Source organism: Barbus barbus (assembly GCF_936440315.1).
Source record: "Barbus barbus genome assembly, chromosome: 5".
NCBI classification, from domain to species: domain Eukaryota; kingdom Metazoa; phylum Chordata; class Actinopteri; order Cypriniformes; family Cyprinidae; genus Barbus; species Barbus barbus.
Genome location: NC_136733.1, coordinates 29120504 through 29148339, shown reverse-complemented (window position 1 = coordinate 29148339; position 27836 = coordinate 29120504). Strand labels below are relative to the sequence as shown.

Below are 27836 nucleotides of genomic sequence, written 5' to 3'. Positions count from 1 at the left end.
AAAAAAAAAGAAAAAGAAAAAAAAAAATGTTGAGCCAACTTAAAATTTTAAGGCAACCAGCTTCAGCAGATTTTTGAGTTCTCAACTTATTTTTGTAGGAGATTCTCAACTTTTTGTTGTATAAACTTAAAACAACAAGTTGAGAAAACTCAAAAATCTGCTGAAGCTGACTGCCTTAAAATTTTAAGCTGGCTCAACTTTTTTTTTTTTTTTACAGTGTAGGTTCAGGTATATGTAAGGTGTGAGGAGTTGGATCTATAACCTAAGGAGCTATAAAATTATTATTATTATTATTATTATATACATAAATATCTCTGCTAAAAGATAAAACAATAACTGGCAAATTGCATGTTTGGCTTCTAGTAAAGAACATTAGACTAATGTTACATATTAACATACCAATGGAGCGTCTTGTCCAATCATGTAGTTCTACGATCTGAAAAATGTGTTGCTGCTCGAGGGTGTGTAGCAAACATCTGACCAATCACCAAACACATACTAAGTAAAATCAACCAATCAACATCATCCTTACAAGTAGGCCATTTCCATTAGGCGGAAGTTGACGTTGTTAACGCCAGTGTAAACATTTCTGGTCATATCCAGTATTTTAGCGAGAATAACACATTATTAACCCCTTAAGGTATGTATGAAACTTTGCGTCTTGTTTAATAAAGTGCGTTGCTTGCCGCCGGTTTTAGGCTTTCGGGAACATTTTTCTGTAGAAATGTATGAATAGTGCCATGACTGAGTTGTCATGAACTGTCTAAGGTGATATCAGCTGGACAAATACCTTGTTCTAAAATATTAGAAGTATTTATCTACTGTGTTAAATATTACAATGATTGTGTTTGGCACAGAATATAGGCCAGCTGTACATATCAAATAAAGGTTTAGGTGGTTTCAAAGATGCCGACTGTTTGACCAGAAGTCAATTTTCCTCTCATCTTCAGACTATGAGACATGGCTGTAAATGTGGTTACAAATCACTTGATTTAAGACTATTTCATAAACTCATATTGTCAGACTCCCAAGAGCCACCTGGCTCACATTAGACTGGAGAAACATGACTACAAACCTGATTTGAGTTGGTAATGCCTGACCTTCTTTTCTTACATTTCACACAGGTTTTCAGATAGTGTCTTGCAACAATGGAGTCTGGATCGTGTGATTGATGGCAGCTCTGGCAGTTTTCAGGCACGCCTGCAGCGGCCCTCTGCTCTGGGGCTGGGGACCCGTTCTGTTTGGTCTGCTGGGGTCTGTATTTGTTCTGCTGCTGCCTTTAGCAGGAATAGAGGAGCAATGCTGTGCCACGCTGAAGGGTCTTGCTCTTCTGCGCTGTCAGCTGTGGGGGGGTGTCCAGCGGCCTGTGGTGCACACCACCAGCCTGACCGTCCCTTTCACTGCACTAGACCTCTTGCCACAGAAAGTCAAGCCCAGTAAAGGTACAGTTGAAGCTGCTGCTGACTTTGTGTTGTTGAGTGGCTTGAGTGTCTTTAATTTTGAGAGTCTTATATTAAACTTCATAATCTTATATCTTAATCTTATCCTCCTGGGACCCAAGCGTAGACTTTTGTCATCTGTAGAGGATATTATATTTTAGCAAATATCTCTGAGACCATACATGTCAAATGGATGTCCTGTACAGCACATATTCAGGGGTTTTCGGAGATGCCAAATGATTGGAAGTTTAACCATTACATATATTGACTCTATGACTAAATTCAGCACACTTCTGGAAAAATTATATTTTGTAATTATAATTTAAATCAGACTAATTTTTAAATTGTAGGATTGAACATCTCAGAACTTTAGTGGGGTTTCAAAGCAGAATATGTCTGTTTTGAGACATGCATCAATTTCATACATGTCCACTGTTGTCCCATTTTAAGGAGACAAAATAAGTAAATAGGGAAAAAAGTCTATATCTATATTCTATAAAATATTTTATGAAAATGACATTTTTATTAAATATATACATGTATGCGTGTATTATTTATATGCATAAAATATATAATATAAAATAAAATGTTTAATTTTTCAGTTAATTTTATTTCAGCTTCATTTCAAGGAACAAAAACATTTTTTTATAATTTTACTTAACAATAACACTTCTGAAAATGTTTCTTTGTTTTATGGGTCGGTTAAGTCCCTCCCTCTTATTTTTCTTCTATTTTCTGTTTTAATTTTGTTATATATGTTCAATAATGAAATTGAAAAAGATTTACATATGGTCTTTGTAAAAATTATTTTATTATTTGTTTATCTATTAATATTAATTAATATATTTTTATTATTTATTTTATTTTTTTAAGTCTACCAAGGGGTGGGTTGTAAATTTGTACAGCTGCTTTTGTTTTGTACTACTGTTCCACAGAATAAAATTAAATAATCAGTTGTTAACAAAAAAAAAAAGAAAGATTTACATATGTAATTTCTTCTTCAAATTTATTTGTTTCAAACCTAATATTCATCTCATTCACCTCTGTGGACACAATTTTCAACATTTGTGGTTTGAAACTCAACAGATGCTAAAACTCATTAAAGTTCATTGCAATCAGGTTCACAGAATATTTAAATGTTTCATAGATTTAGATTAAGCAGATAAAACTATGAAAAATACCTGAAACTGAAACATACTTTGAAGTGTTAATGTCTATTGATTATACGTCTCTCAGCTGGAATGTCATACTGTGAAGCGCTGACCATCTGTTTGTTTACAGAGACTCAGCTGGAGGCAAAGGCGGCTCTCCAGCAGGCTTTGGAGATGAAGAAAAATGGCAAGAGGGAGAAAGCTCATAAGCTGCTTGTCCACGCGCTCAACATGAACCCGGAGTTTGTGGAGGCGCTCACTGAATTAGGAACCATACTGGAGGAGGAAAAAGACGTCGTCCAAGCAGACCACCTGTACACCAAGGTCCTCGCCATCTCGCCCTGCAACGAGAAGGCTCTGGTGAGCAGGGATCGCACGCTCCCGCTAGTAGAGGAAATAGATCAGCGCCACTTTGGAATCATTGATGGAAAGGTACGACGTCTCATGTCCATACCCAAAGGCAACTCTGCTCTGCGCCGAGTCATGGAGGAGACCTACTACCATCATATTTACCACACAGTAGCTATTGAAGGCAACACGCTCACTCTGTCTGAGATTCGCCACATTATTGAGACCAGATACGCCGTTCCAGGAAAGAGTCTTCAAGAACAGAATGAGGCAATTGGCGTCGACGTGGCCATGAAGTACATCAACACCACCCTGCTGTCCCGCGCCGGAGCGATCTCTGTAAATGACATCCTAGAGATACACCGACGGGTCGTAGGCTATGCCGATCCCCTCGAAGCCGGCCGATTCCGTGCCAGCCAGGTGTTCGTGGGTCATCACATCCCACCGCATCCGCAGGACTTGGACAAGCACATGCAAGAGCTGATGCAGTGGCTGAACTCTGAGGAAGCGCTGCATCTCCACCCGGTGGAGTTTGCAGCTCTCGCGCACTATAAACTGGTTTACGTTCATCCCTTCGTGGACGGGAATGGACGGACGTCTCGCCTGCTCATGAATTTAATCCTAATGCAAGCTAGTTATCCGCCGATCACCATTCGGAAAGAGCAGAGGGCGGAGTATTACACAGCCTTGGATACTGCCAACGAGGGCGACATCAGGCCCTTTATTCGCTTTATCGCGAAATGCACAGAAATTACACTTGATACGCTACTGATAGCCACAAGTGAGCATGCAGTGGGGCTGCCTGGGGCTAGTCATCATGCCTGTCCTGACTGTAAACACACCATACCTGTGCATAGCTGATAGATTGGGAAGTGGAAAAAGACTGCATGTGGTGTAAATTGAAGTGCCATATCAGCCTCTGTATGACCTTATACTGCTAGCATGGGACCTGCATGGATAAACTGTTGATCCATTTTAAGGTTGTGCATTTACTGTGTATCTTTATTCGTTACAAATCCTCTGTTGACTGTTCAGTGTCCACATTTTAGCCTCTACTTTTAGAGGCTAAAAATTCTTTTAGTTGGTTTTAAATTTGAAATTAAAAGCTCTACTTTTCTTTCTTTCCTTCTGCTTGAGAGTTAATGATAATGTTGCATAAATGACCTCTGCTGTCTGTTGGGAACAATATTCATACTCGTACTTTTGTGGTGTTTATTTCTATACTTGGACTCTTTCTAGTCTCAAAATGCAAGCTTGAGTTAATCTCTGATGAAGTTTGCTTGCAGAAAAAAAAGTGAAAGATTGCAGTTCTTTAGTGATTTTCAGATGCTTTACTAGCTGAAGTGCATTTTGTGAACCGCTTGTTACACACATTTCTCACAAGCTGGCAGGTAACCGCAAAAACAAATGTTCAAAAATGAATGTCTGCAAAACCCAGTTTGAGTAATAGTTAACCTTTATCATTACTTAGACTATAATCCATGACTTTTATTATTTTGAGGTTAAAGTTTAGTTGAAAAGATTTAGATTTTTTCAAAACATTTATTTTGAGATGTTACTTAAGTCTTTTTTCCATATGAAAATGATTGTTCAATGATTCTGAAGTATGATGCAAGGAATATAATTGCCTACAGCTGTTCAAAATGTTATTTAGGAAGATGCATCATTGATTACAGGAGTATTGTTGAAAAGTTGTATTAATGTTATTTTTACATTTTTGACACTTTTGATTAGAGTTTGCCAGTATTTTCAAGCACTTTAATCTCTTTAAACATAGCTTTAATTTATTTTACTACTCATAAAAGCTATTTTATTATGTGTAATAAATTATTGTGCAACTTCTCATTTCCTTCTATTATTTGGTGGATTATTTCCTCATCTTTTCATATGTAGCATAATGGCACTGTGAAATATGGAAAATGTCAGCTGTACCCTTGACAAAAGATCAAAACAAAAATATGGCTAAAACAAAATGAGCACAAGTCATGTTTGACAACCACATACATTTAATTGCTTCATTAAACAATTTAGGCTTTAATAAAAAGGAAAAATAAAACCGTATGATTACACACAATTTGAGCAACACAGGAAATACAACAGGAACATTGAAATAATTAAATGGTGCCTAAAGATGACACTGACAGTGGTAAATAAAAATGGCCAGTCAAATAATTGATACAATAAACCAAATTAAGAAAAAGTCCACAATTTACCACATGTATACCATGTTTTCATTATTTTTAATGTTGGAACAAGACATTGCAACAGCACGTTTTTAATTTTTTTTTTTCTCAATCACTACTTTAGGCCACTGTGGTGATCAAACGCAAATATATAGAGCTACTTTTCTTTTTTAGTTCAAAATATACAAATGCTTTACAAAACTATGGCCAACCATTGAGGGGTGTGAACGAGAATCAAACAATCAATAGAACAACGCGGGAGAGAACTGTCTAGTGTATGACACTGCAGTTAAAAAAAAAAAATAGATTAGCTTAACATTTAATAGTGGATGAAATACACAAGTCCACCATAGCCATCAAAACCAGTAAATAATACCAATATCCAGGACATTTTAGATGATATATGTTGCGTGTGTATATATATATATATATATATATATATATATATATATATATATATATATATATATATATATATATATACACACAATACAGTATAGGATGGGTTCACAATCAGGTGAACTCGTAGTGGAAGGTTCTAGCGATATACAGCTGCATAGATTCTTCAACTTCCGGGAAGGACCCAATCGGTTCTAAAGCAGCAACTGTGTTCCACAGCCAGCCTTCGACTCGAATATGACCGTAAACGCACGTGGAATCTAAGGTTCTAGATTAAAACTGGAGTTCTAGACTGAACTTTGAATTGAATCTGGCTGTGGAGCACAAGCTTTAATCTTCAGACCATTATTGAGCACACAAGGTAAGGCAGGTTTACAAGCTGTGTCAGCAATTAAACAAGATTCAAAGGGCAGCGCTTGGAGAAAATACAAAATGCGTGATAAAACTAGAATCTACTCATTTCCAGGACGGGATAGTGTACAGCTTTTAATTAAAGCGCTGCAGTCTAATAAACACAAAAGTTGAACCTCTGAGTTACATATGTTGTTGGCAAGGTGCTGGATTTTATTTGCTGACAAGATCATCTATTACTCCATTAGTCTTCATTTATGAAGACAGTTATTAGTTGTAAATCTACACATGCAAGACTGTTTCAAATGGTTGTGGTACTGCAAATAAATTATTTATACAACATGCAGTTCAGAGAATATGTAAAATAAAGGTTTTAATCTTTATTTTTTGTTGTTGTTGCCTTTGACAAGGCAGAGGTGCAGGACGCATCTACATATCAGCTGCCCCAAAAGGGACCTACTGAGAAATGAAGCAGAGTTGAAACCTATTTATACTACATAATGTATCTTCATATTAAATGTTCTTGCATATACCTTTTAAAACACCGATCATCACATCATTTGTTTTAACATCCTGTTAAAAAAATACTCGCTGACAAAATCTGAAATCTGCCCCCCAAATCCCGTTCATTATTCCTAGGAAATAAAGAAAACAATACAGCTCACATCTCCATGGTTGAGGTGTTAAAATAGTTTTTTCTATATATCGGGAGTGGTCATGTATTTACAGAAAGCAGGCTAAATTAAAACGCTGTTTCTCCGCCGGACTTCGTACGGACACAGCATGGCTTTCTGTCGGAAGGCAAGTATTCTTCTCGTGTTCTCTGTATACAGTTTCACTTTTTGAGGAGCATCCTGGCAAAGTCCTCGTTGGACAGAGACTTGGTTTGCGTGTCCAGGCTTACGGTTCCAGGTCCTTCGTGCACTCCATCTGTCACTGTGGCATGTGGTGCAGAAACGGTCCCATTCTCTGCTTTGGCATCTGGAGCACTCTGCCGGTACAGAGAGCGTGGCAGCAGAGAGATCTGAGTGCGTCCTTTTCCTCTTCTGAAAAAAAAAGAAAGAAAATGTGTAAAGAGAAAGAACTGATGTTTTTTTAGGAACCAAGAACTATGGGGGGAAAACTAAATGCACGGTTTGGGCGGAAACATTTAATTGCTTTTTTTTTTTTTTTTATAAATCTGAAAAATCAACTTTAGTATTTAGTAAGCAATTTAGTATTTAATTTAATTTAAAAAGAATTATTAAATAACATTGAGCAAAGAAATATTTATGAAGGTTATAAAAACTATTGTAAATCTGATTAATCGAATATTAGGGCAAATTTCGACAATAAATGCTAGGGATGCACCGATACCGACATCGGGTATCGGGTCGATACTGAGCTCATGTACTCGTATTCGTTAAAATGCCCCGATACTAAACGCCGATACCACGCATGTGATCAGTGCCATATTCAGACAAAGAAACACCAACAACAGAAAAACAGACAGCAGAATGTAGTTATTAGAGATTAAGGATGTCTAAAAATGTACATGCAATGAATATAATGTTAAACATTCAGTATTAATGCCTGTATAGCTGATGTGAGCAAGCTGATAAGCAAAACACTCTGAGTGGATCCAGCGCGCGGCGGCGCAGATGCGCGAGCTTGTCGAGTGAATATCTCTTTCTCACAGATATCACTGGAAAGTTTGTACTTCGGTCGGAAATGTCAAAAACGAGTAAGTAAAACAATGCACAAGTTACTTAACAGTAGGGAGAGAGAGATAGAGAGAGCGCGCGCGCACTTCTGTGGTGTGATCTTTATTGATGTTCGCTCAGCACGCATCATTTGAATTAAAACTAAATCGTAAATATATATGACAACATATACGGGCATTCATTCACTTTAAACATCATTTATTTTTAACCTTAAGCATTGAACACGAGTGAAACACAAGTGAAACTATCAGCCTGTGTGAAATGCGCTAGGCTGTTCTGTAATCGTCCCTTTCATCTGCTCCGGTACACATAAGTGCGCGCGCTGTGCGTGTTTTCCTTGCTTCATGCGTGTTTCTGCAATTATATGGCTTTGAAATCTAAATGTTTCAGATGAAAAAAAAAAAATTCTATATCTGAAAATGATTGATTTATAACGAGTGGTTCCCTGCATAATTACAGCAAAAAGCGTGGTTAAAGCACTGAGCCGCTGCAATGGAGCAGCTCTAATGCTATTTAAGATGATGTACCATAGAGCAAATAAAAAAAAAAAAAAATTAACAGTGAAAGTAACAAAAAATTGTAAATTACATTTTAATGGGCATAATTAAGTGTGAAAAATAACCGAAGGATATACAGTCAAACCAAAAATTATTCAGAGACCAGATATTATTTTTTATTTTTTTTTACTAGTGGGTGCAGGACTATAATAGTTAGGGTGAATAGTTAATTTAAGTAACTGAGGATAGCAAAATAAAGTAAACTGTGACAAATTATACCCAAAAATTCTTCATACAGTGGACTACCAGTAAAATTGATACAAAAGTGAAACCAAAAATTATTCAGACCGAGTAATGGAAAAAATTGAAATTCAGGCTTTCATGAACCTGGTTGACAGCATGCCCAGGAGACTACAGGCTGCCATTAAGGCTAAGGGTGGCCAGACAAAGTATTGATAGTTGTGTAAATATTGTCATACCAACAGCTGTCTGAATAATTTTGATTGATTGATAGAAAGGTATTATCAAGCTAAATTTGTTCTGACACAGTTTAACTTGGAGTTCTTGTAATATTTTATTAGCATTTTCTAAACTATAGCGAATAAAATGTGAGAAATGTTGAAGGTGTCTGAATAAATTTTGGTTTGACAGTATCTATTTGATAAATTAAGTTAATCAACTAACATTTTACATAATCATTTGTTTTCTTTACCCAATATTTAAAAAATGTAAAAAAACAATAAAAGTATCGGTACTCGGTATCGGCAAGTACCAAAAATTAAAGTATCGGTATCGGGTGAGTACTGGAAAAAGTGGTATCGGTGCATCCCTAATAAATGCCTTTCCTCTGGAGACCACAGATTGTCACACCATAATTACTGACATCTACATAGCAGTAATTGAACACATGGCCAGCTAACCTGGAGTATCATGTACTTACGCTCCCTGAGGTTGCCTCAGCATCGCTGCCCCCAGGACTCGACTAGGCACTGCTTTATCTTCCATCTTCCTGCTCGGTGGGTTGCTAATGGCAACAGAGAGTGTGAAGTTCTCCAACATGGTGCCGTCCAACTTCAGCACAGCCTGTGAGGCCTGCGCTTCATTCTCATATTCCACATACGCCAAACCCTACAGAGCACACACATTAATATGAAGACTCAACAACATACTCCTAGGGACAGTCGTGGCCTAATGGATAGAGAGTCGGACTTGTAACCCAAAGGTTGTGGGTTCGAGTCTCAGGTCCAGCAGGGATTGTAGGTGGGGGAGTGAATAACCAACACTCTCTCCACCCTCAATACCACGACTGAGGTGAGACCCTTGAGCAAGGCACCGAAGCCCCAACTGCTCCCCGGACGCCGCAGCTGCCCACTGCTCCGGGTGTACGTTCACTACTGTGTGTACACTTGGATGGGTTAAATGCAGAGCACAAATTCCGAGTATGGGTCACCATACTTGGCCACACACCACTTCCCTTTCCCTAGGAATGTTGGTTTAACCTTTGGACGTGTAATGTATCTACAGCAATATAAATATTATATTCTGAGAATATTAGCTTGGAGATGACTATACAGGGTTTTAGTCGGTTTTTATAAAAATCAATATGTCCTTCACTACATGTAAACATCTAGCGAGCAGACAAGGAGTCGTCTTAGCAACACTTCAAGGTTTGAAACTTCTAAATAATTCTCCATCACTATTTAATTCATTTGAAAAAAAGGCCTGAATGGCTCTGCTCCCAAACATTTACTGTTACACACTGCAGAAAATGTGCTGTTAGATATTTCCAGTGCAAATATATAAAATATTCTTAAATTAAAATACATTTACTTGAGAAATTAAATTATACAATAAGTCTTGTTTTATGAGAAATTTGTAAAAAGTTAATTGAGTTTATGATTAAAACAAGAACAAAAATGTGCCATTGGGCTCAGAAAAATCTACTTAATTCAAATGGAAAATGGAAGTTTTTAATACCCTATTGACATTTATTATGCATAAATGTTAACTCAATAAGTATTAACTCAATTTTGTTCAGTTTCTCAGAAGACAAGACATATCTTAATTTTGCATCTCAAAAAAATGTATCTTGATTTAAGGATATTAGATATTTGAATTGGAAAAAATAGAAGGAAGGTAAAGAAAGAAGAAGGTATTCATTTTAGGCAGTGCATACAACATTTAATGCCATGACTATGAATTTAAGACTTTCTGAACTTATTTTAGACCTTCTAAGGCCTTCATTTGTGGAAGAGTGAATTAAGACTTTAAGACCAGAAAAAGTAGAGAATGATTATGATTTTAAAAAGTCTCCTATATTCACCAAGGCTGCATTTACTATCAGAAATATATAGTAAAAAATATAATATTGTGAAATATTATTATAATTTGAAATTAATATTTCAAATATATTGAAATACAAAATAGTTATTTATTCCTGAGGTGACAAAGCTGAATTTTCAGCATCATTACTCCAGTCTTCAGTTTCATGTGATCTTTTAGAAATCATGCTAATATGCTAATTTGCTGCTCTATTATTATTTGCGCTCACTAATTAATAATGATTATTATTATTATTACCAGTGTTAACAGTTTTTGCAGCTTAATATTTTGTTCAAAACATTTCAGGATTCTTTGATAAAGTTATAAAAAAAACAAAAAAAACATTTATTTGAAAAAGAATCTTTTGTAACTATCACCTTTACAGTAACTTTTGATCAATGTAATTGTAATGGACTGTATACATTCATTTTATATATGAATGAATGAATGATGCATTTATATAGCGCATTTATTGTGTATTGCCGTACACCCAAAGCGCTTTACAATCATGTGGGGGTCTTTCCTCAACCACCACCAGTGTGCAGCATCCACTTGGATGTATATATGCGCTATATTCTGCAGGTCTGCAACTGTATATTTATATTATTGACAGAGGCCTACCACACACCTTGGGTTTGCCGGAGCGGTTGGTGACAAGCCGGATGGCTTTCACTGTGCCGTGCGGTTTACAGAGATCCTCCAGTGTCTCTTTAGTGCAGGAGTACGGCAGGCCCGAGATAAAGATCTTGTGCTTCTCCATTGCTGTTTTGTATTTAAAAACCTAAGACACATTAGACAAATTATTCACATTTTAAAAATGATAACCAATAAGACATTGGTCTCAAACTCAATTCCTGGAGGGCCACAGCTCTGCACAGCGTGGATCCAACACTAATCAAACACACCTGAACCAGCTAATCGAGGTCTTCAGGATTACTAGAAACTTCCAAGCAGGTGTGGTTTGGAGATGGTTGGAGCTAAAGTCTGCAGAGCTGCGGCCCTCCAGGAATTGAGTTTGAGACCTCTGCAATAAGAAATGTAGTGTTTCTTGATGTTCAAATGAACAATTTGTAGTACATCACAAATTCTCTAGACACTCTAGATACCTTGAAGTCAGGATTCTTATTCTTGTCCACACAAGGAGACACATACATGGGCCGCCCATCCACCTCCTGCCTGTCGAGTTTCAGTGCCTCGGATACAGCCTGTCGGTCCTCAAACTGAACATAGCAATAGCCTCTAAACACACCATTCGCAGCAAACACAGGCCGCACCTGCTGTACAGTCCCACAACCCTGAAACATTGTTCGCAGCTTGCCCTCTGGGTTCTCCAGATTAAAAGCCAAGTTACTGACAAATACACAATCTTCATCTTTGCGCTGCTCGTTTTTCACGTCCTGAGGTTGTCCCGGGGCTTCAGACAGTCCCTGTTGGTTCTTACGGAAACCGGGTGGCTCAGATTTACGTGATGGAGCTCGTCGGCCAAAAAGACCACTTTCTGTCTCCATGAGCTCCTCTGTGGCTGTGCTACCAAAGTCCTCCTCCCCTCGGAGCCTCTTGGACGGCAGTTCTGCACACATTTTATATGTCAGTACAGCTGAAGTCTAAACCACACTTGCTTGGAAATGGCTTCCAATTTCTCTAAAAACTGATATTTTTTAAAACAACTACTAGAATTATGCAACTACATCCATACCTGCATCCTCTCCCCATTCCTCCTCATACTCATCTTCAGCTTTCCGTTTATCCCCAGCTCTGTTTGCTTTCTGGCTCTTCTTTTGGGCTTTTTTATCTGCCTTGGATTTTCTCCTGTGCTCGGTTTTCTCCTCCTCTTGTCTGGCTAGGAGAGCCTCTTTTTCAGTCACCTGCAGAAACAGCATTCAGACGGCTCAAAAACTGCTTCAAAAGGACATTTCTACATGGCAAGCTTCCTGAAAGATATTTTAAACATGATACATATTTCTGCTCGCTTGTTGCTCCTTTATTTCTGTTATTTTCAAAAGGGAAAAGGACATAATTAAATGCATGCTTTTTGAATCTCATAAAGGCTAGTTAGGACTTACTCTTGCTCTCTGCTCACTGACTCTGTTGAGTTTAGTCTCTGTTTTTTGGACTGCAGCATCCCAGTCTTCCAGTGAGCCTGTGAGAGACAACAACACCCACATAAACCCTACAAATCTGGGCATCCATATAAACAGAAATCTATATATGCATCAATTAACCCACCCTCCACTCTTTCAAAGTTGATCAGGACATCACAGACATGCTCAGGGTAGTCTGATGTACACTGTACAGCTCTGTGGAGAGCCTTCCTGCAGTGAGCAGTATCTCCATATGACCTGATCCACAAACATACATACACAGTTAAAACAGCAGCCTTTACCTGCCATTAAAGTTTTAAAGACAATATCAAATCAAAATAAGCTCAACCCCTAACTTATTATTAATGCACATTATCCTGAAGAGAACAAATGCGACAAGTGCTGGCAAAATGAGTCTGAATGTGTAACATTATATTAGATCTGTGCATTACAGTAGTTCGATTTTATTAATATTCTCAAAATTGACATTGCTGACTCTTATCAACGTTAAGCGGGTGTAGATTCATCTTTTTTGGTCGATTCCCACAAATCATACATTATTTTGAAGGTTCATTTTGCCAGCACAGGTCACAAAAGTTTTCATAATTTCATCAAAATTTAATAACTTGCTCATTCCCTAAAATTAAATAGATTTTTCTGCTGATATAACCAAGGTCTCACAGCCAAGGACAAATTATATTAACTAATAATATTATTTCACACACAACCCACATCTGATCCAGTCAAATCCTGATGGATAAACATTATCCCCAACATTACATCCTGAATATTCTGCTTCACTCAGAATATGGTACACTATTGAAGTCAAATGTGTTGCAAATGCTGTTAAGTCATCTTTAAAACACAGTGGTTCTCAAACTTTTTTTTTTTTGACTCAAAAGGTACCCATCATATAACACAATATTCAAAGGCTACACCATTATAGACTAAGATCATTTAGTATTTCTGATCAGATCCTGGTTGAGAACGACTGCTTACAAAATCTAAGACCACTAGTGAAAATGCTTCCTTTTTGTTCCCCAAATGTACACTTTGTCAAATTAACATGAATTTCAGAGCATTTAATCAATATTTAATGAACTCCTCAAATTTGTGTAAAACCTGCTGATCATGTTCTCCAGAATAATTTGAGAATGATCCAAAAAGCATCTTGTGCATCAATGGAAGTGAAAACATCTCAACAGATGCAAAAACTGATGAAAACGACTGACCTTTCCAGATTGTAATATTCCAGCCACATGTTGGCATATTTTGCATTCCCTTTTGTCATGATGCTGTCCCACAGTTCACGGGCCTTCTGCATGTTCTTACAATGTAAGGCCTGTTTAAAGCAATCAAACACAAGCAGCACTGTAACAACTACAGATAGACTGTAATCAGCAGAACGACATTAGTTAATGAAGGATGGACAGATGCAACAGTATAGCGTTTCCTCACCTCTATCCTTGCCCAGATCTGCATTATTGTGCAGGACAGGTCTCCACTTTCACTGAACCCTGAGAAGTGAGATAGTAGTTACATGTCTTTTTACTACAAGTGCGCTCTCATACCTCATAAATACAGACAAGACACTTACTCTCTTCTACATCCTGTTTCAGGTAGTCAAGGGAGCGTGCAAAAGCTGCCCGCAGCTCGTCCAACTCCCTGCTCCATTCTGCAAAAATCAACAAATCCATCAATAATAAATCATCAAATTCACTTATCTGATTTCAGCTGCCAAAACTTGAGAATGTAAGAGCATACCAGTAATAAAGAAATAAAAGTACATATGCTCTTGCCTTTGCTGAAATCAACACGTCTTCTCAGGTAGTCCAGATTAGATTGCCAGATTTCTACATAATCAGTTGCCTGGATGAACCCTGCATTCAGGGCCTTTTCAAACACATCTGAAAACAAAGAAATTATAACACTTGTTAATGTCAATTCTTGTGTCTTAAATCATTTGTTTCATTCCTGCAAAATGTTTCTGCCATTCATAATCTGATTCAATACTGCTAAAAGTGTTTTGATACCCTTTGACCACTAAACTTGCATGATTTCATGACTACTCATACTATATACACCTAAAGTATTATTAGGAACACCATACTAATACTGTGTTTGACCCCCTTTCGCCTTCAGAACTGCCTTAATTCTACGTGGCATTGATTCAACAAGGTGCTGAAAGCATTCTTTAGAAATGTTGGCCCATATTGATAGGATAGCATCTTGCAGTTGATGGAGATTTGTGGGATGCACATTCAGGGCACGAAGCTCCCGTTCCACCACATCCCAAAGATGCTCTATTGGGTTGAGATCTGGTGACTGTTGGGGCCATTTTAGTACACTGAACTCATTGTCATGTTCAAGAAACCAATTTGAAATGATTCGAGCTTTGTGACATGGTGCATTATCCTGCTGGAAGTAGCCATCAGAGGATGGGTACATGGTGGTCATAAAGGGATGGACATGGTCAGAAACAATGCTCAGGTAGGCCGTGGCATTTAAACGATGCCCAATTGGCACTAAGGGGCCTAAAGTGTGCCAAGAAAACATCCCCCACACCATTACACCACCACCACCAGCCTGCACAGTGGTAACGAGGCATGATGGATCCATGTTCTCATTCTGTTTACGCCAAATTCTGACTCTACCATCTGAATGTCTCAACAGAAATCGAGACTCATCAGACCAGGCAACATTTTTCCAGTCTTCAACCGTCCAATTTTGGTGAGCTCGTGCAAATTGTAGCCTCTTTTTCTTATTTGTAGTGGAGATGAGTGGTACCCGGTGGGGTCTTCTGCGGTTGTAGCCCATCCTCCTCAAGGTTGTGCGTGTTGTGGCTTCACAAATGCTTTGCTGCATACCTCGGTTGTAACGAGTGGTTATTTCAGTCAAAGTTGCTCTTCTATCAGTCGGCCCATTCTCCTCTGACCTCTAGCATCAACAAGGCATTTTCGCCCACAGGACTGCTGCATACTGGATGTTTTTCCCTTTTCACACCATTCTTTGTAAACCCTAGAAATGGTTGTGCGTGAAAATCCCAGTAACTGAGCAGAAATACTCAGACCGGCCCGTCTGGCACCAACAACCATGCCACGCTCAAAATTGCTTAAATCACCTTTCTTTCCCATTCTGACATTGTCTTGACCAGGACCACACCCCTAAATGCATTGAAGCAACTGCCATGTGATTGGTTGATTAGATAATTGCATTAATGAGAAATTGAACAGGTGTTCCTAATAATCCTTTAGGTGAGTGTACTCACCGGCCACTTTACACTTGTTCAATTGCTTGTTAAAGGAACACTCCACTTTTTTTGAAAATAGGCTCATTTTACAACTCCCTTAGAGTTAAACAGTTGAGTTTTACCGTTTTTTGGCCTAATGGATAGCGAGTTGGACTTGTAACCCAAAGGTAATGGGTTTGAGTCTCGGGTCTGGCAGGGATTGTAGGTGGGGGAGTGAATAAACAACACTCTTCACCCTCAATACCACGACTGACCCTTGAACAAGGCACCGAACCCCCAATTGCTCCCCGGGCCCACTGCTCTGGATGCATGTTCACTACTGTGTGTACACTTGGATGGTTTAAATGCAGAGCACAAATTCCGAGTATGGGTCACCATACTTGGCCACACAGATTAGATCAGATTAGACCATGATTCAATGATCTATGCTAAACTAAGCTAAAAAGTGATACCGCCAGACCCGGAGATCGGCTGAATGGATTCAAAAACGGTAAAACTCAACTGTATAACTCTAGGGGAGTTGTAAAATGAGCCTATTTTCAAAAAAAAGTGGAGTGTTGCTTTAAGGCAAATGCCTAAATATTTGGGCCTTTTAGTACCTACTGAGCATACTTTAAACTCAAATCATCAAATCATCTCAAACTGGTTTCTTGAACATGATAATGGGTTCACTTTGCTCAAATGTCCTCCACATCTCACCAGATGTGTAACATGGTCACCAGATCTCAATCCAAAAGAGTACTTTGGAATGTGGTGTAATGGGAGATTTGCATCAAGGATGTGCAGCCAACAAATCTAATGGCGCTTTTCCACTGCGTGGTACGACTCTGCTCGGCTCAGAACGGCACGGCTCAGTTCAGTTCGGCTCGGTTTGTGTTTCCTCTGCAGTTTAGTACCGCTTTAGAGTGGGCGGGATTATTCACGTGTCATTATAGTCGCGCCGCCTCTACTGCCGCGACTCCAGAAAAACTTTTTAATTACGCATCGCTCCATTAAGCTCTCGCTGGATCCGCTCCTTGGCTATCAATGAGAGGATCATCTGTACTTCCTCAACAGACAACGAAACAGCCATTTTTTGGTTGTTTAAAAAAGGTGCGCTCGTTCAAAACAGTTGCGTTCAATCTTCCGCTGGCTGTGCTGATTTAAATCTAGTGGGTTTGTTGTGTCTCGTGCCGCAAGTTGAATGACACAGGCAGTGACGATTTTCTCCAGCCAACGAGTGATCAGCAGAGTTTACACGTCATGTTTTGGTAACGGTACGGCTCGCTTGGAACCTCGGCCGAAGTGGTACTAAAAAAAGTACCAGGTAGTGTACCCAGTCGAAAACCCCCCAAAAGTGAGCTTTACTGAACCGTACCGCGCTGTACCATGCAGTGGAAAAGCGCCATAAGCAAATGCATGATCACATGAATATGAACCCAAATCTGAGGAATGTTTCCAGCAACTTGAGTGTATGCCACAACTAGATAGTAGCAAGGTATAACAAATAAAGTGGCCGATGAGAGTAGGACTTTCAAAAACAAATTTAAAGAAACTTCGCATAAAATGTCAAGCCAATATTGTGATTATAGTAATTAGAATACGATTTTTGAATTCCCAGATATTGCCTTTCCTTTCCTTTTATTTTATTTATTTTAAAAGTACCTGTCACTGTCTGATGGTCAGCCCCATGCCTCTCTAGAGCCAAAAGATAGCTCTTCCACAGGCCCATGGTCCAGGGACAGTTCCTGACGGCTCGCTCATGAGCAGATAACACTAGGTCTTTAATTTTCAACTGACGATCCTGAGGTAGAACAGAAAAAAACAATTATGAGCAAAGTCACAGAATCATTTGTAAAAAAAAAAATTTAGCAGTCCGAATAGATCAGCTATTCGACTCGTACAAAAACGTAATTTAATCACCAAACATTCTGACTGTGGAATACTACTATTTCCAATTTAACAAAGAAAATTAGGGAAAGGTCCTGCCTAGTTTTGTCAAAAGACCCGGTACTTCGGTAGCAAGTCGGTGCTAAAAAAATGAAAACATCACAGTACCAGGTTTTTTCAAGTACCCGGTCTGCGATGCAGAAAACGTGGACGGAATCTCGGAATCCAGTTATAAAATTTATAGTTTAGCATGGAATTTGTCAAAGTTTAGATGAATTAATCAAAAGTAGGTCATTACACTTAAATCAAATCGCCATATGGACTTGTATCTGTAAACATTAAGCCGCAAAAGTCGATTCAAATATGAATCCTGCATATTCTGTGTCTCTGTGTGAATGAATGAATGGCAGAGACGCGTGGTTTTGTTTACTACAAAGACTGAAGCGTATGACGCTCGCAATGATTTCAGCATCTGCTGTCTCAATGAGGACATGAATACATAAACAACATCTCCAGAACTGTTCTGAGAGTCACTTCACGAGCATTTTACCGTTTCATTGGAGTAAAACCAGGGTCAATTTAAAGGTATTCATGGCAAACAGTCAAAATAAAAGTTTGTTTTTACTTAAGACATTGTGCCAGAAATATATTACTATTATTTAGTAGAATGTATGTGATACTACTACTACTACTACTGTTAAATGAAATTAATAAAACTTTATTTTTAAGAAATAATCTCACAATTTTTCTTCCATGTTTTCATTTTAATAGTAAATCCTCTTTACTTACCAAAAAATAAAATGTGTTTAAATTTCATTAAAAGACAAATTAAATTTGGGTGAAACTTATTTACTGTTTTTCATACTTTTATTACTTGCAGAAAAACTATTTTAAATAAGTATAAAGAATTGCATTGATTTTTGACATTTTCTTTGTTAAATAAAAAAAGTGTGTTTTTTAATTAGCATGTTTTTGTTTTTCTCTTTGGTAACCGAGAACCGTGGATTTTCACTGGTATCGGAACCGAATACAGAAATTTTGGTACAGAGACAACACTAGTCCTGACATCTAGGGTTGGGAATCGAAAATCGATTTTGATTCCAGACTAGGATACTTAAGGTCAGGAATCAGACATTTGTTGTCAAATAAAAATGTTGTTTCCGCCTATCGATTCCTTTGTGCTTTTTTTTTCTTCATATGTGAGGACCGGGGCCTAGTGATCTGCCAGGACCTTGCTCGCTAATCTAAGCGCACCAAAGTTTGACAGCGCCAAAAAGACAAAAAAGCTAAGTATAATATTTGTGATAGCTAAACAAATGAAGATTTATCGATTACATTGTTACGCCAGTAGGTGGCGAAAAGGGGCTGTTAAAATGTATTTGTCTTTGAATCATACAAGAGATTAGTTCAAGAAGGCTGATTCATCCAGTAATGAAACAAATACATCTTAAGTGAGTCATTGAATCATTCATTCATAAATTACATGTGATTTTGTTTAGTTGTCTGATGTTTTTTCAACTGCCATTGGAGGGGGCGGCTTTTCTTGCTAGTTTACCTACTAAAGGACTATTCATATAAAATGCAAAAATTCCAGATGGCCTATTCACAGCAAAATGTAAACAAATATACATCAGTATGAATCACAAGCAAATTCACACTGGGTACAACAAAACAGTATAATAGATATAATATCATGATAATTAATAGCAGCATTAATATCTTTTCACACCAACATACACATATATAAACTTTTTGATGAAAGCTTAAATGTTCTTTCTCAGTGTGAATAGGTCCATAGAAATCCATTTTTATTCAAAGTCTTGAATAAACTGGCCTTGAGAAAGACAGAATCCTAAAGGCAATAGGACATTTTACAGAATTGCTTGTTAAAATACACAGAAATGGTCTCCAGTATTTTTGCCTTCCGCACCAAAGCCACTGAACATGCTCCAGGAAGAGCAGGTGTGTGTGTGAGATGAGTAGTAGTCTGTAATGATTCTACTCCCCCACCCAATCCAGCACTGCTGTTCTGCTGCCAAACCATTTACAAGCACCTCTGTTGCTCAAAGATTACATGTAACATCGAGCTAAAGGAGACGTTGAGCAGGGAATCACTCCTCCATTTTAAGAGATTTAATCTACAAGATAAATCTGTCTATGGGAAACTGCCTTACATCAATAATCATTCACTAAAATGCAATATGGCCTCTACAAACGGGAGAGATTCATAAAATCTCTGCTTTGTAAATCCTACGCCAACTCAACATCTGCTCACTGCTCTTCAAAACGATTTCATCAAAGACTGAATGATGATATCTGCTGAAGTATGAATCATGGTCACATCATTCTTTATAGCACACCAAGTTTGTTAGTAGGGATGAACATTTGGACTGCTAAAATATGACAGATAAAACTAGCCAAATGCTCTAACTGAATGGGTGGTGGGATAGATGTTAATCAGTGAAAAAAAAAAAAAAAAAAAAGTAATTCCTTTCTATGGAAACTGATCCAACGCTCGGTCCTAAAGTGGTGTAGGTCATCGGTTACGTAGGAGGCTTTAGATACAGTACAGCACTTTGTAAAACCCAAGTAATAACCTCCCTATATCCATTAGACAAAGCAGCTCTGTGACTCACAGTGTGAGGTGCATATAATTTAGTTAAACAGAATCTCAATTTAATCACCTAAGAGAGTACAAGCATGAAGGCTTGATTTAATTACTTCACACATCCATAGCTGCCAGGAATTAAACCGCCTGAATAGGGTTCCACCGACACACTCCTGCCTGTAGCCCTTAATGCATAAGTTCATTAAGTTCAGTCGTTGAATAAGAAAGCCCAAATGGATTGCCGCTTTGGCTGCTAATATGGGGAGGTGTCGTTCTCTCCCCTTTTCGTTCTCATTTTTCTCTCCCTACGCGCCTCCCACCATCTCTCTTTGTGTCTCGTTAATTAGCAGCCCCCCCCCCCCCTTTTTCTTCCCTCCATCTGGTGAAGAGCTGGCTCTCTAATGTGTTCTCAGCTGCAACTACACTGCTGCACATTTGTGGCTTGTGCATCTCATTACCATCCCATTAAAGCAATTAATATGTTCCTGAATACATTTACATTTACATTTATGCATTTAGCAGACGCTTTTATCCAAAGCGACTTACATTGCATTCAAGTTACAGGTTTTTTTTACATTTTTTTTTTTATCAGCCCTTGCTTTCCCTGGGAATCGAACCCATGACCTTGGCGTTGCTAGCGCCATGCTCTACTATTTGAGCTACAGGAAAGCCATGAATAAATGGAGGGAGGTGTGGGATTGGCACACGTGTGGATCATTCAGTTTGTGAGCTGTGCGGAGGGATGTTGGTGAAAGCAGACATGTGCTTATGAGAGTTGCTCACCAGATACGTGGTGTATTTGATCCACAGGTCCGGCACGAGGCAGTTCTCCGCCAGCGCTCGCTCAAATATAATCTGGACACGAGCCGGATCTCCTTCCTTCATCTCAAAATCTATGTAAGCTTGATACTCTGCCAGCTTTGGAGGTTCAGAGACCAGCTAGAAAATAAAAAAGAACAGCATTAGACAGCTCAAATGAGAAACAACAGCTTTTGAATGTAACAGAAGAAGAAAAAAAAAAAAAAAAAAAAAAAAAAAAAAAAAAAAAGTGTCATTCAGAAACATTACATGTGTTCTAATGAGAAGGTCATAAGAGCGCTTATCTGATTATGCAGCTGAATATTAACAACAGCCATATCTTTCAACACTTCAAACAATGTATGAAGTACAGTTTAATTCAATTCACTATTAAAAATCACTTCTTTCTGGGAGCATCACAATCTCCACTTTCAGAGTCAAATTGAATATGCGCTCTGATTTCAGTTCTTCCTGTGATTCAGGTGAATTGTAAATATGCATATGCTGAATATGAAACTGGCCTTGAAAATCTGCCGCTTAAATAACAGAATACAAGTCTTGATTGTACATATTAATCACTGAGAACTTCACTGCAACCAAATCAAGGTCACTGATTAGTTTATTTATTTGTCAGGCTGAGGTCTACAAGCATGAATACAAGCTTTAAAGTCAACATTGGCTACCCAAACACATTTTATTTCTTTAGTGTGCTGAATGTCCAAGAAAAACAGGATATTCTAAGAGGGAAAAGGGTTAGAGCAGTTGATTTTGTCCATCAGGAATCAATTAAATATTGAAATATTGAGGGTGAGGGTTTTGCAGTCAAATGTGAAGGACTTCTGCTAACACCAAATAGTTAAGCAGCCTTAGTGATGTCAGCCAAAAAGGAAGTTGTTTCAGAGATGGTTCAAGCCTTTAATATTTGATGAAAGACAAATAAGAAATTGAAGAAACAAGGAAACAAAAAAAAAAGACCAGGAATGCATACAAGTAAATAATGAGATTAAATTAACTGAGATTTCATTTTTGACTTCTCCTGAATAGGTGAGTGTAAAGTGTTGATAAGCATATGTTTGTGAACAAAGAGCTTTAATTACCACGTTTAGTTCAATCAGATTCTCCAAATGACACTTGTGAAGACTGATTTTGGCTGCAAGAAGGCAATTGCTATAAAACATTTTAAAATCAAAATCACCATCTTTACCACCACAGCTGCTGCCAGAGACACAATTTCACATCAGATGAGACAAGTGTGCAGTTACCAAAGCCTCCTCAAAAGGTTTGCATTTCTCCAACTGTTGCAGGGCACGTCTGTACTGGTGCGTGACCATCTCAGGTACACCGTCGTCGGCCCAATCCGAGTACTCAGCATATGTTCCCTCCATATCTACAGAACACAATATCAACACAAACAGATCAGAAAGCAAGCTTTCTGAAAGCAATCTTTTTTTTTCTGTGTTGCAGGGACACACAGCGTCTGTTCGGTTTCAAAGATGCTTTGAATAAAACAGTCTTTCTGATATCACTGCATTTCTCACCTATGTCATCACTACAAGGCAATTTTCTGACAAAGAAGAAAGCCTATATAAACATGAGACATGCTGTACGAAAACGTAATCTACGATCTGGCTCTCTTAACTGAGCGGGATGTGATCAGAGCGTTCTCCTCTGCATCTCCGGTGCCAAAAGCAGCTGGCAAGAGAGAAGCGGGAAAAAAACCCTGCTCACAAAACCATACCATCTGGCTATCTGCAGGCTGCTCCTGGCTCTCCTGTCCCCAGCCTGTGCTCCAGCGTCTGACAGCGCTGGTGTCTACCTGACAGGACCAACATTACTTGGCTTTCAGAAATGCACATGAAAGGAAACCACATGCAACAATCAATATTATTTGTAACTTAAGTCTTAATCAATCCCATCTGACCAGATCTCATTTAGGTCTAGACATGTTGTTCTCAGTTTATTTTATTTCTGCCAAATTGCGCAATCTTATAGTCATAGTCTAAATTCTTTCGGCATCCATTCTCCCGACCCTTTCTGTTTGTGGACACAAGTTTTTCCGATTATTTATTCCAACACTGAAAAGAGAAAAGAAAGAATGGGAAAGTGGAGGACTGAAGGAGCAAGAGGAGAGAAACAGAGCAGCTCTCACCCATCAGAGGTATAGCTAGCTGCCGTCTGAAGAGTGTGTGTATGCGCTTGACCTGGGCGTTCAGCAGCTCCTGCTGCTCCTGTGATGGAACGCTGCCAGGAGGAGGCTGGAAAACAATGAGAAGGGGTTAAAACACCTACAAACCACAAAACAATTAGTTTAAGAGATTTATTTAACATCCAAAGTCGTACTTCTCATTACTATTCATGTAATATTTAATAGCCAGTATTTTAGGGCTGCAATTTTTATTGCAATTTAAAATCATGCTGATATTCTGTAATAAATCTGAGTAGGAACCCAGAGTAAATACCTGGACTGTGGAGAGAATAACAATCTCAAACTCCCTGTAGGCCTCCCAGATTGAAGTTCCTTTAGTCATGTGTAAACCCACTGCAGTCAGCGCCCTCTCAAAGATGGAGCGAACCCGCTCAATGCCTCCCTGGGCTCCCATTCCCCCGATGGAGTACTGTACGTATTCCAACCAGATCTCTGGACCTGTGGATGGATTTACCAGCATCTCTTTTTTAATTCCCCAGCAGAAGTTTACCTCAAAACAATCCATCTTCCACTTAAGCAGCAATTACATGTTACTTATCAGATTATTGGTGGCAATAGAATTAATGTTTTACAGTTACCTCAAACACTATTACATTTAGAAAAAAATTCAAAATTTGACCAGTTTCAAAGAACCTAAGAATATGAATACAATTAAGCCACACTTACACAGATAATCCTTAACAGCCCTCTCAAACAGCTCATAGACTTTCTCACGGTCTGATTCGTCTTCTGTCAGGCGGATTTCATCCTTCAGCCAGTCCAGCCAAATCTCTGTTCCACCAAACAAATCAGTCAAACACAGTAACACAATACCCATATCTCCACATCATAAAATCTTAACACTCTACTTGATGCACTTTCAAAGACTACATATTTTTGCTTCTTATTTTTTTTCATTATAAACAACAAACTACTACTACTAATTGCATTTTTTCTGCTATTGGAGTCCAGTGCTGTGTAAAGATCTCCTATTATCATGTCCAGTAAATTGATTAGAATCATCATCACAATTCAAATTGTTTCCAGCAGGGCTGCTGCAAAAAGTCCTGTTCCTGGAGATCATCATTCCTGGAGAGCGATGAGCACTCAAACCTCAAGAATGAATCAAAAAATAGCCTGGACTCTAAAAGCACTTGTTGTACATTCACATTATATAATATGCACCAATCTCTCTGTTGCAGTATCAGAGAAAAACCTGGCTAACGTACAAAGAGAACAAAGAAGAGAAACAAAATAAGGATGTCCCACCTTCAGTCAGAGGAAAGAGTTCGCTCATCTTCTGCCTGGCCTTGTGCAGTCTGTGAAGCTTCCCTTCTTGCCGCAGGAGTTTGATTAGGTCTACATGGCAGTTGTAGTCAAAAGCGTTGATCGACAGCTGTAGAAGTGGCACATGGGGTGTTGACATTAGCATTATGACAATCATTTTGTATTCACAAAATGTTCCAACTGAATTTATTCACCAAATATTTTGTACAAGTCGACAAGTATAACCATGCTAAACTCATTCAGCATCAATAGATCAATGTGAGATTACACTACGCAAAGAACAATCTAAATTATGAAGCATATAAGAAAAATATCACATGACTGCAATGCTTTGGGAAGTATGAAAGGTATGAACTAAATCCTTTGTCTTCTAAACTGCATTACATTATCAGAACAGATTATTTCCAAACGTTTAAGAACTAATATGTTTGGATGAGAGGATGGCTTCATCTGGACAAGGCGGGCATTCACTGTAGTCTAGCACACAAGAGTAGGAGACACTGGAACAGCGCCACTTCCCACGGAGAGAGAAACTGTGTGGGACTTAAAATCATTGGAATAAATCAGTAAAAAACAGGCTGATGGATTAGCGATCGGACCCACTTAGTTGACATGACAGCTGTTGCATGACTGCGGTTATACAGAAGACATCAGTGACTTTAGTGGTCAAGAATGCTCTGAATTGAACAATGGAAGGCCACGGAGACTGAAACGAATCTGTGCACTATTCATGGAAAAATTACAGAAAAAGCGGTCACTCTTGCAGGAAATAAAACATCTTAAACCGGTCTAAACTGGTGTTTTTATCTCCTAGCTTGGTCAGTTCTGTTATTACAGCATAATAAAGGCCCTTTTAAAAGTCCAAGTTTTACATTCTGGCTGGGAGACTAACTTAAGACCAGCTTATCCAAGTTTTACATCGACCTTAATGCATTTCCCAGAAGCTTTTATCCAAAGTACACATTTTATCAGTTCATGCTTCCCCTGAAAATCTAACCCATGACCTTTGTATTCTGAGCAGCAAGACCATCTTAAAGAGACAATTCACCCAAAAATGAAAATTGTGTCATCATTTATTGAACCACTAATTGGTTCAAACCTGTATGAGTTTCTTTCTTCTTTTGGACACAGAAGATGATATTTTGAAGAACGCTTGAAATCAAACAGTTGACGGTAGCCATTTTCCATACTATGGATATCAGTGGCTAACAGTGGCTGTTTGGTTAAGAGAAGAAAGAAACTCATGCAGGTTTGAAACAATTTGAGGGCGAGTAAATAATGACAAACTTTTCATTTTGGGTGAACTTATCACCCAAAGCCATATCTGGTTTAAAAGTTTTTTTTTAAAGCTAGTATAGATGCATCACTGCATTCTTTCAAGTAATATCAATATATGCACATCAAAAACTTAGTTTTCATCTACTGCATACAGTGTGTGAAAACAGAATCCACTCCAAAACAGAAGACCAAACCCCAAGAGCCACAGCAATATAAGGAGTCCCAAAACAAACACGTGGACATGACCATTACAACCACTGCGCAACAGTGTCCATCTTCAGCCCCTGAACGCCTCCTGCTACTGAATGTGGTCTGTAACCTAAAACTAATGTGTTACAAACATGATTCAAATCTAAAGTCATCACAGGAACTAATAGGTATTTCTTGACAACTCTGTTGCATGAGCTCTGTGGCGCGCGTTTGAACTCCGTGCGCACGGCAAGCTCATCAAAACACTCCAACACTAAACTTTATTACTGCATATTTCACATAAAGTCTTTTGACATGCAAGGTCATAAAGCACCCTAATCACACCCGGGACTGCATATAGGTGGGAAACCTAAATAAAAATATAGTTCGGTAGGGTTAAATATCAAGACGAGTCTTCGCTAGCTCGCTGAAGCCTCTGCTAGCCACATTCCTCAGGAACACAGTTATGCATTTCTATATTTTTATCAATCCTGGCCATGTATTTGGTAAGTTAAGCACGTAGGACTTCTCTAATAAACGTGCTCTGCCAAATACATGAACAGAAACTCCCCAGCAGAGTCGTTCGTGCGGGGTTTAGAGAGCTGCGTATGTTTGGAGAGTCGTTAGCCTCATTCATTCCTCTCACCTGTTCCTCCAGCCTCTGGATCTCCGCTTCATTTTCGCGCTCGTCTTCAGACGTATCCTCTTCATCTTCCTCCTCGGAATGCTCAACTCCCATCCTTTCTTCTTCTTCTTCCTCCTCCGACTCCATCTCTCGCTCCATGCCCTCAGCCTCCTCTTCGATATCTGGCAACAACGTCTGCTCTTCGTTACCCGTCGCCGCCATGTTGAGTAGTATCTGCCTGGAAACAGGGGCAGGGCTCGCGCACACAACACAAGAACTCGCGCGAAAAACAGGGAGCTCTTGCAGCGAGAAGGCGGGGCTCAACTGCAGCCATTGGCCGCTTTCAGTTTGGCATTCGTTCATGTTTTGTGGTGGCTGTGCTTTCAAATTAAATTATTATCTTAATTCAAGTGAAGGATTTTGAAAGTCTGACAGTAATCAGTGTTGAGTAGGCTACTAATATAAGGTTAACCCTACCTGCTTTAAATGTTTCAAAATTATTAACTGTTTAGAAACATGTAGAAAACTAATTTAAATTTTAAAAAGTAATCAAATGTAATCAGTAATAAAAGTAATTGAAATACACTACTTATTACATTTTAAATAGGGTAACTTGTAATCTGTAAACTATTACATTTACAGAGTTATAGGCAGTTTGGGGGAAAGTTACTTTTAAAAGTAATGCATTACAATATTGCATTACTCCCTAAAAAAGTAACTAATTACGTTACTTAGCTACTTTTTATGGAAAGTAATGTGTTGCGTTACTTTTTAAATATGAGCAGGGCTTGATTGTTTGTTTTTAATATAATAAATTCTAATTATAGCAAATGTAAAAGTCCTTTACACCAAAAAGTGTAATGAATAAACCTCAGGCTGAAGGAAAAGTAAATTCACGTCTGTAAAGTAGAGCACAGGAGAAGAAGGTTCAACACTCTTCAGCAATAAAACACAATGAAGCACAATTGTTAGTTTATCTAAAGTCATTTTTGCTTATTAGTATGGTTGAACTGGATCATCAAAGGTCAGCAGCAAAGACATTGGTTAATAAAATGGGATTAGACACATTTGTGTTGTTTAACATATTTAATTATTGCAGGTTTGCATCATATTCTGAGTTTGCATTTCACTGTTTTAATTCATTTTGATGAATACTAAATCTGTTTTTTGCGAGTGGGATGAATTAATGCACATTCACATTTAGTCTAGATCTACAGTAACAGCATGTTCACACAGCGCACTGTCAGTCAATAAATGGGAAAAAAAGTAACTC

The 27836-nt window shown here is 38.4% G+C and overlaps 2 protein-coding genes across 3 annotated transcripts; one reads left to right on the top strand and one right to left on the bottom strand.

Annotated features, from left to right (window-relative positions):
* The first annotated feature begins 550 nt into the window (after window positions 1-550).
* LOC306870262 (protein adenylyltransferase FICD) lies at window positions 551-4781 on the top strand. The gene is made up of 3 exons (XM_079417424.1): window positions 551-640; window positions 1125-1442; window positions 2721-4781. The coding sequence occupies exons 2-3, from the start codon at window positions 1172-1174 to the stop codon at window positions 3797-3799; spliced, it is 1350 nt and encodes a 449-aa protein (XP_079273550.1). The 5' UTR covers window positions 551-640; window positions 1125-1171; the 3' UTR covers window positions 3800-4781.
* A 1446-nt stretch (window positions 4782-6227) lies between these two features.
* LOC306870261 (squamous cell carcinoma antigen recognized by T-cells 3-like) lies at window positions 6228-26824 on the bottom strand. 2 transcript variants are annotated; one of them, XR_013784238.1, is made up of 20 exons: window positions 26585-26824; window positions 24454-24580; window positions 23872-23976; window positions 23459-23643; window positions 23149-23254; window positions 22262-22386; window positions 20985-21140; window positions 17369-17507; window positions 14274-14381; window positions 14072-14149; window positions 13933-13991; window positions 13707-13816; window positions 12620-12732; window positions 12457-12533; window positions 12090-12258; window positions 11500-11963; window positions 11299-11417; window positions 11022-11174; window positions 9012-9199; window positions 6233-6917 (listed from the first exon to the last, which is right to left on the bottom strand). XR_013784238.1 is itself a non-coding variant. In XM_079417423.1 (19 exons), the coding sequence occupies exons 1-19, from the start codon at window positions 26783-26785 to the stop codon at window positions 6707-6709; spliced, it is 2874 nt and encodes a 957-aa protein (XP_079273549.1). In that variant the 5' UTR covers window positions 26786-26824; the 3' UTR covers window positions 6228-6706. The 2 variants fall into 2 exon arrangements, 1 of the variants encoding a protein (XP_079273549.1); XM_079417423.1 differs by lacking the exon at window positions 11299-11417 and having other exon boundaries at window positions 6228-6917.
* Between the last annotated feature and the right edge of the window lie 1012 nt (window positions 26825-27836).